The sequence below is a fragment of the Nomia melanderi genome, chromosome 2, assembly GCF_051020985.1.
Source record: "Nomia melanderi isolate GNS246 chromosome 2, iyNomMela1, whole genome shotgun sequence".
NCBI lineage: Eukaryota > Metazoa > Arthropoda > Insecta > Hymenoptera > Halictidae > Nomia > Nomia melanderi.
The window spans coordinates 1901259-1915604 of record NC_135000.1 but is presented as its reverse complement, the minus strand read 5'-3'; the positions used below and the strand labels follow the sequence as shown (position 1 = coordinate 1915604).

Here is a 14346-nt window from a genome sequence, read left to right as displayed (position 1 = left end):
GTCCCGATAACGATCTCTCTCTCTCCCTCTCTCTCTTTCTTTCTTTCTCTCGTTGATCGCAGTGGTTGGTTGTATCCTTGACTAAATCGTGACTAGAAACGGAGGGAGCGCTCTCGCGCACCGTCGATACAACCTCGATACAAACATTGTTCTCATCGGGGATACAAATTGCTCGTATACACCGCGGTGGACGCGCGCCGGACCGTCCCCGCGGGAACCAATAAAACCGGGGTTGTTGCCTTTGTTGTGACCCCGTGAGATGTCGGAAGTTGAGAATGATGAATTGGGTTCGTGAATTTGTGCAGTTGGTTTGGGATGAGTGCGGGAGATGGTTGGATTACCTTTCTTTTTAAATAATTGATAGAATTAAAATTATAATTATAATTACGGTCACTATTATTGTGAAGCATTCTTAGTATCAATATTCATTTTACAATTACAATTACAATTACAATTACAATTACAATTACAATTACAAGTACTAGCTTAAATACGATTATAATCACTATTATTATTAAGTACTATTATTATTAATATTCTTATAGACGGTTTTCCATTTGCAGTTTTAATTCTCCGTCATCAAGTCATGAGAAAATAATTCAAGTTTACTTAAAAGTCAAACCAGATGTTCTAATTGTTTTGGTTCTCATTTACATACGCATCAAAGAACGTGCTCAAAATAACGAATAAACATGATGTATTTATTATCTGTGAATAACGAATGTTAACACATCAACTGTTACGAAAATCTCGAGCGGTTTACGTAACACTTATTCTTCCGCGCCAAAGATAAATAGGAGCAATCATTCATTGTTTGGCGCCACAATTCTTATGCTATTATCCAACTCGCTTACATTATTAATATTAGAACTACCAAACAACAAGAGTGAGTCACTCATAATTTGTTCTAAAAATTCAGATACATATCTTTAGATTCGAATCAATATTCGAAAGAACAAGAACCAAAAAAAGGAACTCACTACTAATATACATACCTAACAACTAACTTCCAAGTCCTCATGCAAATTCCAATTTTTTCAAACACAATTACAAAAATATAATTACGGTAGGCAACCTTTCTTCCAATAAATACTACAAAAATCACCACACATGAAACGTTTCACATATATTCTCTTATGCCAATTTCTCTCAAATTTCTCACAAACGCATCAAAACACGCAGCTCGCTAAGTGACAATTCACGTCGCATTATGGAGCATTTGCCTCCCAAGCCAAATGGTCAAAAAAGCTTGTTTAGTAGAATTTGATGTCGTTTTGGTATCACTGAAGACAGCAAAGCCTATTTTTCAATATAGAACAAACATTAACTAATACTATTCATAACTGTAGTAGCTACAGCAATTTTTCTACAATATCGCGGCGCGTCACGCAATCTTCGCATCAATACGGCGCTTTCCATTTTAATGCTTATTCCGCCATATTATGGCCTGAATCTTTATTTAACTATGTATATACTTTCTTCTGCTTTCGATGATATTTACACCCAATCCCCACATTTGCCGAACATAGCAAGACATTCCATATTTAGCACTAGAATTACCAAGCAGTTAAATTAACTTTTCCAAATTCCTTTATAATACTCATACGTGTGTATTTATTAAGATTTCAGTATAGATATCACTAAATCAGCTTCTTCAACGATTTCTCAGAGAAGTATCTGTTTTCTAGTAACTATAAAAGAAGAAACCAGCAATTAGTCATTCTAACACACCTGGTAGTTCCAGTGTTAACTATGTATATACATTTTTCTTTTTGGGGATATTCGCGAAAAGAGACTTTCCACCGGATTTGCCGAATCTCCCATAGTACGATTACCCACGACCGTCGCTCGTGACCCAACCTAAAACTCCCGAACACTCCATTCGAATCGCCGCGTTCGCCCAACACCGCAAGACATTCCGTACACGCAAATGATGCAAACGACTCGATGCAGCGTGTTACGTGGAATAATCGGGGGGGCCCATCGATTCGATAACCGGGGATTACGCAACCGGGCTTCCGAGAAATCGGACTCGTGGCCCGCGGGGTCCTCGAGAGCGACCGCGCGCAACGGCAATAATTACTCCCGCGCCCGGTCTGTCACGGCCGATCGATAACTCGCCGCCGATTAACTTTGAAAAATCGTCCCGAGTCACGGCCGATCCGGTTTTCTAGGGATCACCGGTCAGATGTTCTCTCCCCACCCCCTTCGCCCCTCTCTCTCTCTCTCTCTTTCTCTCGCTCTCTCTGTCCCGCCTCCGTCGACCCGTTCGATTAGATTCCCGCGACACGATCCTCTCTCCTCGAGAGTGGTTTATCCGGGAAGAGGGCGGGGGGAAGGGGGGCTGCTCGAAAACTAGTCCCCTCCCGCACGGAATACTAACGAGCCGTCTCGGACGAGGATCCACGGACGGATCGCTCGACCGGGACACGGCCGTGCACGCATTGTTGCGCGATTAGATCCCCGGGAACGCTCGGCGCGAGTGTCCTGCGGAACGCGCGGGACACTTCGGTGGCCTTGGCGAACGAAATCCGCGCGGAAATGAGAGCTGACGAGGAGAGGCATAAAAATCGGTTTTTTAATGGAACCACGCTGTGGTATTTGCGTATCTGGAAATGGAGAACCCTCGAGGCTTTTTGACGATGGTCCTTTGTTTTCGGAAGAAAGGAGTTTTAAGTTTGTATGTTAGAGGAATAGGATTAGGAGCCTGCTAGCAAGATGTAGCAGTCACATCTGCTGCCACAGCATCTTCGGCGATGAAGCTGGAGGTCGTATGCTTCGAATTTTCATGCTTGGAATTCGTTTCTCTTTGTTATTCTTTGTTTTTTGTCGAATTGTAATCTCTGAATAACTTGTGTTTCATTGTTGTGATACCGTTTATCGTCTTGTTATTGTAATATACAAACTTAGAAGTTTCAGAGTAATAAACTCATTGAAATAATTGATAAAATTGTTGAAGGAAATAAACGATTCTTTAGCTGCAAATAGACTTGCTGTTACATTTTATAGTTATACTTCTTTTGATTGATTTATGAGGATATCGTATGTCATTGATTGTATGATTATAAATATAGAAAGGGGATATCTATATCTCATTAAATCTACCATTAGCTCATTCTTTTCCAAAAATAGACTTGTACCGCTTTCAAAAAGAATGGTTCATATAATATATGACTAACAAAACATGTAATTGTTGAATTAGAATTCAGTTACGTCTGATCGGTAATCGAGCTTTGCTGCAGTCATTGTCAGTAATATTGTGCCGGCGCCTTTAGACGCCAGTAGTGAATTGAAAGCAAATGTTTGAAACACCTTTGGGCGCCAACACTAGTTAAGGAGTTAATTCAATTTTTGATGCGTGGTACTAGGTGATCGGAGTCTGCAGAAGTTGGATGCAAATGTTTGCTGTAAGTGGTAGGAACGAGAAATCGTTCGATATTTTGAGGTACTGGGGAATTGGGTAGGTTAAATGTGTAGAAATTGGAAGGAAATCTTTATTATGGACGCCGGAAGCGAAACATTCATTCGATTTTTTAAGGTATTGGGTAATTAGATACTTGAAACGTTCAGAACTTAAATGAAAATCTTCCCTGTAATCGCTGGAAACGAGAGATTCGTTTGATATTTTTCGAAATTGGGTAATTATATGCTTGAAACGAACAACAAACCGCAACAAAAACCTCGTTAAAATGTCTGAAAGCAAAAAGTTCCGTGGGTTTTACGGAGATTTTGTTCCATATCTTGCGGTTTCGCACGATTAGATATTTGAAACGCACGGAAATTGCAAAAAATCTTCGCAATAAGCGCTGTAAGCAAAAAATTCATTCGATATCTTGCAATATTTAATGACTAGATACTAGAATGCTGTAGATATCGCAAGAAAATTTTCGCTGTAATCGCTAGAAGCAAGAAATTCGTTTGATATCACACAATTAGGTACTTGAAACGTGCAGAGATCGCAAGAAAATTTATACTGCAATGAATTCGTGCAATGTCTTACAATATCAGTGAATTACATATTCAAAACATGTAAAAATCACCAGAAAATCTTCGCTATAATCACTAAAAACCAGAAGTTCCATGGAGTGTTTACATATTTTTCGAGTTTTATTTCGGAATTTCGTTCGATTAACGATCGGTATGCTACGATATCGCGCGGTTAGGTTATCAAACTGAGAAAAACCCTCTTCTAGAAGCTGGTGGTGAGTTTTCGCTGTAAACGTTGAAAGCTAGAAGTTACTTGGGATTCTCATTGACTTCGTTCGATCGGCGATTAATACGTCCCGATATCGCGCGATTAGATCTCTGAAACGAGTAGGATACTCTTCTGGGAAGTTCTGCTGACTTTTGAGCTAATAAAATCGCGCAAAATCATTGGCTATAATCGCTGGGAGCGAAAAGTCCCCGGGGATTTTCAGAGGATTCGTCATCGGGAATCACCGATCGGCAATTATTCCGTCAATTGCGGGGAATAATTCTAACTGGAGTTACATATAAAACATAAAAAAACAGCTGAGAAAAATACACAGAAAAATATGACGAACAATAAGAATATTTCTAACATGATAATATTTCTATTCCTTGAATAAAATTAATAAAGAATTGGAGCTATAATGTAGGAATTATAATACTTATCTTCATTTGTCCAACGTAAAAACTACAAAATGGTCCTTCCTGAATTTCTTGTTTTACAACAAATGAAAAGATACGGATAATTTTCCTAAGAATAAAGGAAATAAATTTGTTTAATAATAAAGCTATGTACCAATCAAAACGACTGGCTTTAGTCCTCTTATTTTAAAAATATTGATTCCTTAAAAGCATTAATATTTGAAATATTTGAAAGTATTATAATGTATGATACAATATAATATTATAACTATCACAATTAGTTAACTACAATTTTTATGTAATCCTTACAAAGATCGTAAAAATATACTTTCTCACGATTTCTCCAGATATTCGTTTACTTTCAAAATCATTTCAGATATTCAATATATTTCAACTATTAATAACTGCAAAATAAGCAAACTAAAACACGTCATTTCGACGGGCATGATAGTTCTAGTGTGAATGTATTAACCTTCTATTGCATAAAATTTGATAAGGAGTTAAGCAAATACATACACCTATCATTCCATCTAAACGTGTTAACGAAATAAAGAAGAAAATATTCCTAGATTATTGCATTTTATACATGTTCCCATATGGGAACTTCATACATATACCAATACACAATTCGCAGTGTAGCTTAACTTCTTAAAACCATAGAACTACCGAACAGTCAATTTGTTTTCCTTTCATACTTTCATAGATATTCTAAGGGTGTATTTATTCAGTTTACCATTACCTCTATTTCGTACATCATCAAATCAAGTTATACAGCTATTTCTCTAACAAACACTACCTTCCCACTGCCTGCGAAAGAAGAAAGCAGCAATCTCTCATTCTGACCTACCCGGTAGCTTCAATCTTAATCTACAGACCACTTCGAATCAAATGTCCAATCAGGAATGCAATAAAGAGTGTTAAAACATTTCACTCAAATATCACTAAACCGACCAACTCCATAGGGGTTACGATCTCGGAACACCGTTCTCCAGCGGAAACCGATCCATCACGAGCCGCGCTCGAACGACAGGGTTGACGCAGCCCGGTACAAGCTGGCTCGAAGGAACTCTTATCCCGCGACGTAGTTCGGAACCGGTTATCCTCTGGACTGACGGATATGACGTCCAGCGACGTCCCTTTTTATTCCGTCCCGATTTTTCTGCCTCGGTGTCTCTCGCCTCGTGGCATTCATTTTGCGTGCCCCGGACCAAGACGACTCCCCGCTTCACTTCTGCTTTTATTTCCCGTCGATCTCTCGCCGGACACCACCCCTCTTCCATTTGCTAACGAGAGCGCGGCGAATCCTTCCCTCCGGTTTAATAACCATTAAGCGGAGCGCGGAGAAGTTTGCAGGCTAGCCTGCGGCCCGCGAAGGTGAAAGCCTGGACGTCGAGGGTGTGAAAGATCTAGAGCAGATACGGGCCGCCCCGTATCGATGAGCTGGCTCCTCGTCGCTTCGACGGGACCCCTTTCGCTAGGCGCAAGATAAGATCCCGCGGATAAGCCACGATCGACCCCACCCCGCTGCCCCGGCTTTCGACCCTTTCCCTTTGACCGGGACACGCAGGGTAAACACTCTCGGCCACTCCCGCGACGCGACGGGCCGCCTCGGAGATTCGCGGCGGACGAGTTCGCGCAGCGGACAAAGGCGGCCGAGTGCTCGCCTGCCTCTCCAACGGCAAAAATGAAAAGAGGAAAACAGGAGAGGCAGATTGGGGAGACACTTTATATTCGTGGACACGCGCGACAATGCCGGGTTCTCGCTCCGGCGAGCGTCAATCGGCTTTCCATTAGCTACCGGCCTGAGGACATCAATGATGCCAGGTATGCTTCGCCCTGTCGCCAGCTCGCTTTGCGATGGTCGGTTAAGTGGTCCTTCCAGGGAAATAATGGGAGTGGAATGGAAACTCGGGCGGCAAGCCTGGAAAATCGAAATGTTGTTTGGAGCTGGGGAGATTCGGATGTGATGAGCTGGGGGGTGTCTTCGAAGACTTTTTCTGTTTCTTTTTTATGCCTCAGCGGAGGGAGCTTCCTTTTGACTGGGTTTTGGGGCTGTTTTGAGGATTTTGGAGCTTGGGGTTGTTGGTAACTCGGAGCTTTAAAAATCTCCATGACAAAATAAATGTCTACATTTTTTTTAGCTAGAAAAGGCTCTATAACTCGGAATAGAGGATGTCTTTAACTGGACAAATTTCTTCATTCCTCTGTTTGAAATTAGAAAAATCTCTGTAGTTTGAAATATAAAACCTCTGTATTTTGACAAATTTCTTCCTTTTCTGTTCAACTATAAAAATCTCTCTAGCTCCACAAACGTCTCCATTATCTTCTATTTAGCTACAAAGTTTCTCTATAGTTCAAACAAGATTTGTATAACTCGACAAATTTCTTCGTTCTCTTTGGTTCAGCTATAAATATCTCTATATCTCGAATAAAAGCTCTGTATCTTGGAAAATTTCTTCCTCTTCTGTTCAACTATAAAAATCTCTACAGCTCGACAAATATATTCATTGTCTTCCATTTAGCTACCTTTCTTTCGTATATTATTTCTATTCGATGTAATCTACAATTTAATCAGTATTTCATTCGAAAGTAGCAAATATATGTAACGTAAAAACTTTCGAGTGCAGAATGTTAAGGATAAGGACATAGAGAAACAAATTGAACTCTGAATAAAATCTAGAGTCACACTCGACGGAGTAGCGCGAAGGGTTGATGGAAAGTGAATTCGTGAACAGGTGTAGATCGTTTTCGATCCGATCCAGAGGCGGCCTCGAGGCAGGTAACAGGCCGATCCCGCGTTTCCAGCCGAATATCCAGTCGAACGATCGAGGGGATTAAGGGCGGCCGATTTCACGCGATCCTGGTGCGCCGGATCGCTGCTTCTCGATTCTAGAATCCGTCCGACCGTAAGAACGGGATCTCTCGATCGAAAGGATCCTCGGGAAAGGGAGAAGGTCTCGCGTAACTTGTAACAAAATTTCATTCGACTCTCAACTGTCATTTGAATTTAATAAAACGAAGTTTTTGTCAAACAAACTTTACATAATTAATACATTCTTCTAAACGTGGACTTTAAATTAGAATGTATTTCAATTTGAACAAGATTTGCAGGATGGATATAGTCGATATAGAAAATAGAATAGAAAATAATAATGGGAGAAAATGTGAAATGACAGGGCGACCATGACTGTTTCCTCGAAAGAACATATTCCAATTTCGCAATGTTAACTTTCTTAAATCTTCGCTTTAAAGTGTTCTAACTTCAAATAATGCTGCTTTTTCGTTCGTTAACATCGCTGAAATTGTCGGATTTATTTTGTAAATGTTAATTCTACAAATTGATATATATTATAATATTATAAATCTTGAAATTATAAGCATCTATTTATTAAATCTTTATTTTGACGCGTTATAACTTCAAATATCGCTAGTTCTTCGAAATCGTTCGAGGTAGAAGATTTCGTTGTTAATCTCGAATATGATCTTCCAGCGATTCGGTCCTTCTTCGTTCGTTCGCAGCGCTCGGTCACGTATCGAGCCATGGTTTAACCGTTACAGGTGTGATATCTGTTCGTTTTCTTTTCCAAAACTGTCGCTGCAGAGTGCGGCGAGGCGGGCGGGCACCAGCTGCGCCAACTGCAAGACCGCGACCACCACGCTCTGGCGGAGGAATCAGGCTGGCGAGCCAGTCTGCAACGCGTGCGGCCTCTATTACAAACTTCACAACGTAAGTACCAAATACCTATCATAATTGAAACTGAAGAAATTGAATGTGATTAGTAGACAGCGAATCGTCGTGTAAATGAAAATGTTTAACCTCTTTACTTAGGATATAAGGTTAGACTCGAGTTATTAAATCGTAGGGCAAGCATAGACATAAAGTATGCATAGAATTTTTCTCTTCTTTTAATAAATTATTACTGACAAAGTTGTTGTGTTGATCACAGTTGAAAAATGAATCATAAAGCAAGGGGTTAACCCTTTGCACTCGATTTATTTTCAATGTTGTCGGGCGTAAACTTGTATTTATTTTTGGAGAAATGAATTAAAGTAATTTACAATGGTAGAATTCAACGTTTTATATTTATTTTATTTGTTATTATTATAATAAGATTTAATTTTTTATCTTTTAAAGTGTGGTACTTTGTCAAACAATTTCTAACGTTCTATAACAAACTTGTATTGCCATCTTCAGCATGGCAAACGAGTGCAGAGGGTTAAGATATTATTTAGTAAACATAAATATTACTGAATTCCTTTGAGTTTTAAGTAAATGTTATTCTTTATTATACTGTGGAGCGAAGATGATATAGGATATGCCTAGAATTTTGTTACATTTTTCAACAAATGATTAGTGATAAAGTATATAGTTTTTTGGTCGTAGTTGAGAAAGAAGTCATAAGTCAAAGGGTTAAGAACGTAATTAGAGAAATGGAAATATAGGAAAACGTTGTTCCTAGTAAATACTATTAAAAATATTATACTGATGATGTTTCATATATTTCTTTCGTATCGTGTTTATTTTCTACAATGTTGCACTCTCAAATTTTCTACACATGCATAACATGACATGCTTTTACATGACAGTAGAAACTACAATAAATATCTTGGAACTTTTTTATATTTTCTGAAAGTCAAAAGACAATAAGAAACTAGTGGATATAAACTACCCACATTGCAGACGGAGGGTTAATTTCACAATGACTCCTTTAACGCACAAATTTCGTTGTTTAGTCTTTGCGAAAAATTGTTATTTTTATCAGAAAAAAATTTAAACATTGATTTGAATCCATTTGCGTATTAAATTTGATCATTTCGATACATTTACGAAGAATGTCGGACTACTTTAACTAATAATAGTTACGATTGTAGGAAATAAATTTATATTTTTATTAATTTGATTAACAAGAAGAGTTAACAATGAATAAGAAATATTTGGTAACCGACAAAAATACAGTAGAACCTCGATAAATTGAACCTCTCTATTTTCTGCAATTTAAATTGTCCAGAATCTTATTCAAATTAGAACTTAGTAATTCATATTGTTAAATGGTATTCATCTTGAAAATATATATGCGATCGAATTTGACAAAAATATTTTCAAAAAATTCTACTTGAGTTTCCATTTATCTGGACTGTTATTTTCCTAATTAAATCAGATAATCAATGTTCTGTTGCATTGCATTTCAATTAATCGTTGGTAATTTGTGATCAGACTATATTTCGCCTGATGCGCGTGTTCAGGATACGATCGAAAAGTTCACGAGATGTTTAGAATTTATTCGAGAAAACGGCCACTTTCACTCCACTTTTGTTCATCTTTATTTATTAGGCTGCAGTGTTGTTTCAAGTAATAAAAGTATTCATAATCTGAATACGATTTAAGCCTTTAAAATAGAAAATCGTAGGATATCATAATACAGATTATGCGATTAATTAAACGTGATTCAATATTACTTCGTTATTAAATGGTAATGAAATATTCTGATGACGTTGTTAGACAATTGGCAGCTCTGATATCGAAGGGTTCTTTTCCCAGTAGTATTCGCATTAAATTAAAATAAATTTTATGGATGGATAGAGAAACATTTTATGGTAATTATTCGTTCGAAGGGAATAAACTTTTTCTCGATTAGAAGTACAATATTTAGTTATCATTTTTTAATGCAAATGTGAATGTTAATATTAGTAGTTTAGTTTGGTTTATTTATTCTTTCTATGTGAGTAATTATTAAATTTTGTTATGGTACTTCCTATATATTACTCCACTGGTTTGTGTTAACCCCGACTATTACATCTGGAAATTTCTTGTATTGTGCCCTTCTCTTTTACTTCAATTTCCAATAACTTTTCAATCATTCTTCAGTACCATTTCCATAATTTTCAATAACTTCTGAATCATTTTTCAATGCAATTTTAACCGTTTTCAGTAACTTTTTAATCATTTTTCAATAATTAGTCAATAATTCCCTTAACTTTTAACTGTTCAACAATTCCTTCTTCTGACTTTTCAATAATTCTTCAATAATCCTTCAATCGTTTTTCAACAACTTTTCAATAATCCTCGAATAATTCATCAACAATATTCCAATACTCTCCAACAATCTCCATGAACTACGAACCATCTCCACCGAAGCCAAGTTACAACCTCCATCCGCTTGATCAACTCCAAATCGGAGCCCGGTGGTCTCTGCGAAACTGGGGCGCGTATCTTCCGCGAGGATCTTCCGCTTCCGGTAGTGCACGATCGGAAACGTCTTTCGAGAAGAGGAAAAAAGGGACTGGGTTCGAGGGGAAGGGCGGGTTGTTCTTGTAGACACTCGATACAATGTTTTCGAAAAGGGAGACACCGACAAAGGGAGGGCCGGTATTAAACGGCGGATACGAGATCCCTGGCCGATGTATAAAAGCTTTCTTCCGATAAATACCGGAGGCAAAAGGTCGTTCTTTGGCCACCGTCGAAGCCACCGATCGTCGTTTCACCGGTCCACGAACGGCAGTAGAGAGGGAGGGCTCGGTTTTGTAACGAGATATCGGATTGCCATTGTCGCGGCAGCCTCCGCTAGAGATCCATTGTCGTGCCTCTCCACGGTGGAATCGGATTCCCGCTTTCCGATCGGCCCTTACGCGCGCGCGCGAAATATGAAACAGGGAACAGGTTGCCGATCAAAGGAGAGCAGAACAAAGTAACATTCTTTTGCATTTGGTGTAACTATCGATTGTCTTTTGATGGTATAAAAAGGATGTAAGCCGTTGGTCGAGAGTTTAGGTTATGTTATGTTGTGTTAGGTTTTGTTATATTGTATTATGTCGTGTTAGGTTTTGTTTGACGAAGTCTATCGTGAATTGAAGCGGTGAACTCCAAAGCACAAGTCCACTTTTTAACGTTACGTGAGCTATTGATTTTACTATTTTTAGCTTGGTCAAACCTGTTTCATAATATTAAAAATCTACACGTAATGGCGCAACGGTCAATAAAATAGATGATGATGAATGATTGAACAAAGAAGAAGAGGAAGAATGATCTTCTGGAAACGTTGATTGCTCGACTTGTGTGGCTTCGATTGTTATGTTCTAAAGTGAAAGTCTATATAGATGAATTAGGAATTTTTGTTGCTTTCTGGAAAATTATTAATGACAACGTTGGCTTAGTGCAGGTATGAAAGATATTATATAGCAAGGGATTGGGCCCAGTTCTGTTTGAGAAAACTACTGTATCTCTAACAGTTTAGTCGAAAAGGAAGAGAATTTGAGGATTATTTTGTGTCTACGTTTACTCTGAAGTTTAAAGATTAATAATAGACTAATAATAAATAGATACATAGTAGATAAATATTAGATTAATAATAGGACAAACAACAGAACAATAATAAATGAACAAAAAGACAAATAACAGATCAATAATAAATTAACAATAGTTTAATAGCAGATAACAATACTACCACTCAACTTACGCTAAAACTAACTAAATAACATTCAGAAATATCGAACTCAGTTAAAAATATTCACCACAACTCCAACACGATATTAGAGAACAAGGGGTTAACGATAGCAAAGGTTTGATTTCGACGCAAGAATAACCGAATGTTCCCACCGCGGGCGTCCATTGTCCCGCGGCGTTGTCCCTTGATTATTCCGTGTTGCGCCAACAATTAGGGTAGTTCGCGGCGTGACCGGACGCGCGAACAGTGTCTCTGTACTTCGATGGGGTGGCGAGAGCGTGCTCAACGGCGTGTGACACAGGAAGCGGCGGAAGCGAGCGAGCGAGCGAGCGAGCAAGCGAACTGGCTAGCCGTCCCTCGCCCGGAGAGACAATGGGGGGGAAAAGGAAATCCCGGGGATCCCCCTTTTTCTCCAGCGACGATATTTCACCGCGATGCGACGCGACGTCTCGCGGGGCGGATATCTCCGCGTGGGTCGGCGACGACCTTAATAAGCGAGAAACGCGCGATTCCGCTCCGAGACTCTCGATCTTCGGGTCTCACTGTGCACGTTAATCCTTTACTCCGTGATTTTCAGAACCGTTCGAACATATCGCGAAATCCGCCTTTAATCCTTTGCCGTCGAACGCCACCGTAATGGCAACTTCGAGGTTTAACCCCTTGGACTATGATTTATTTCTTAACACCAAAGCTACTTAGGAATTAAGTGACTTCTTTCGAATCTTTTATAAAAGTTAGAACTTTTTGTGAATTATTAGAGAGTGAATATTAGGATCTTTTCTAAAAATTCTTGAAATTCGAAGGGTCTCTTAGTCTTGTACCTGTGCAAATATACTAATTTGAAAATATTTGAGATAAGAATTTTGAAATGTGATTTGAAATTTGAAATGAAATTTGATCCGTTCAGTAGTTTTAGTGTTAACTGTGATCGGTACAGCTACTTTATCGTTAATAATTTATTAGGAACAGAACGAATTTTAACCATTGATAATAGAAAAGTAATATTTAATTTGTGTTAAAAAACAATTAATAACACTTAGGTTTCTTAAATTCAGTTCAACCAGTTAACCAGTTAGTGGAATTTAGTTTGAAAAATCTTCCATTGTGCATGCAAATACATCTATAATATATTTTAACGAAAAATTAGTACCATTTTGCGTTTTAAAATGACGTCCCGTTCAAGACTCTACTAATGCGGTTAACTGTTCAAAATCTTCATCACGGGTCTGAAATGTCATTATGAAGCAAGGGGTTAAGACAATGTTTGCAAATGTCCCTCTTAGATACATTGGAAATATACCCTGGAGATATTAAAAACAATTTTTACTATTAGTGATTTCTAAGAATGCAGAGGAATTTTCGGATTTTCATATCAATGTTTTCTGCTTACATTTATCATTAACATTCACACTCGAATGTTTTTCACTCGAAACATTCGACATTATTCGATGAGATACAGAGATATAGACATTCTTTGAGACTGGCTAATGAGAAAGCATACATAGATTAAGAAACGAAGGTATTTTGTTTCAGTATTTAACGATCGATGCATTATTCAAAGCTTAATATTATATATAGTATTTTTACAGATACATTCTGTTTTTTATTAGTGTACTTATCAAATATATCATCATATATCTACGTTATGTATATGTGATATATAATAATAATACACTATTGTTATGTGTTAATGTTTCAAATGGTAGTACTAATTAATGACAGAAAAATAATGGGTTATTAGCTACTTCAAGAGACACCACACCGATGACCTTGACCTTGATATATCTTATTAAGGACATGATTCTGAGCAACATTTCCTAGTAACTTAATTGGCAGTCTCTCGCAGTTCCTGAGCTATTAAGGGTAAAATAGAAATAGAAACGACCGGAATATTTTCTTAATAAGTATTATTTAAGAAAATCGAGGGGAGAATAAATATAATTATGAAACCAATCAACTAGGATATTTTCCTACTTTCAAGAAAATAAAAGCTCTATTTACAAAACAATGTATAAACTAAAAATTGCCAACAACACAAATGACATAACCTCCAAATAACATATCCTAAAACTTTATTCAGTATTTTATAAAAGGAATCGATAGAAATTTAAGACTCTCCTCCTAAAGAGTTAACAGAAAACTGTTGACCGTGAATCGTTAACTTGACAAATCTTCTTCTCAAATTGTTTCGTAAATAAATTTCATCTAATCTGTAGTACTTTAATTTTCTTTAACACATTGAATGCCATACGGTTTGATAAAGCAAAATTCACAAAATGGAAAAGATAGAATA

At 37.8% G+C, this 14346-nt stretch overlaps 1 protein-coding gene across 6 annotated transcripts in view; it reads left to right on the top strand.

Moving 5' to 3' along the window:
• The window catches only part of LOC116425970 (uncharacterized), a 151044-nt gene that overhangs the window by 117478 nt on the left and 19220 nt on the right, over window positions 1–14346 (top strand). For all 6 annotated transcript variants that reach the window (XM_076374499.1, XM_076374501.1, XM_076374496.1 and 3 more), the window contains exon 5: window positions 8204–8338. In XM_076374499.1, the coding sequence (XP_076230614.1) occupies window positions 8204–8338 (135 nt within the window). The remainder of the gene's footprint in view (window positions 1–8203; window positions 8339–14346) is intronic.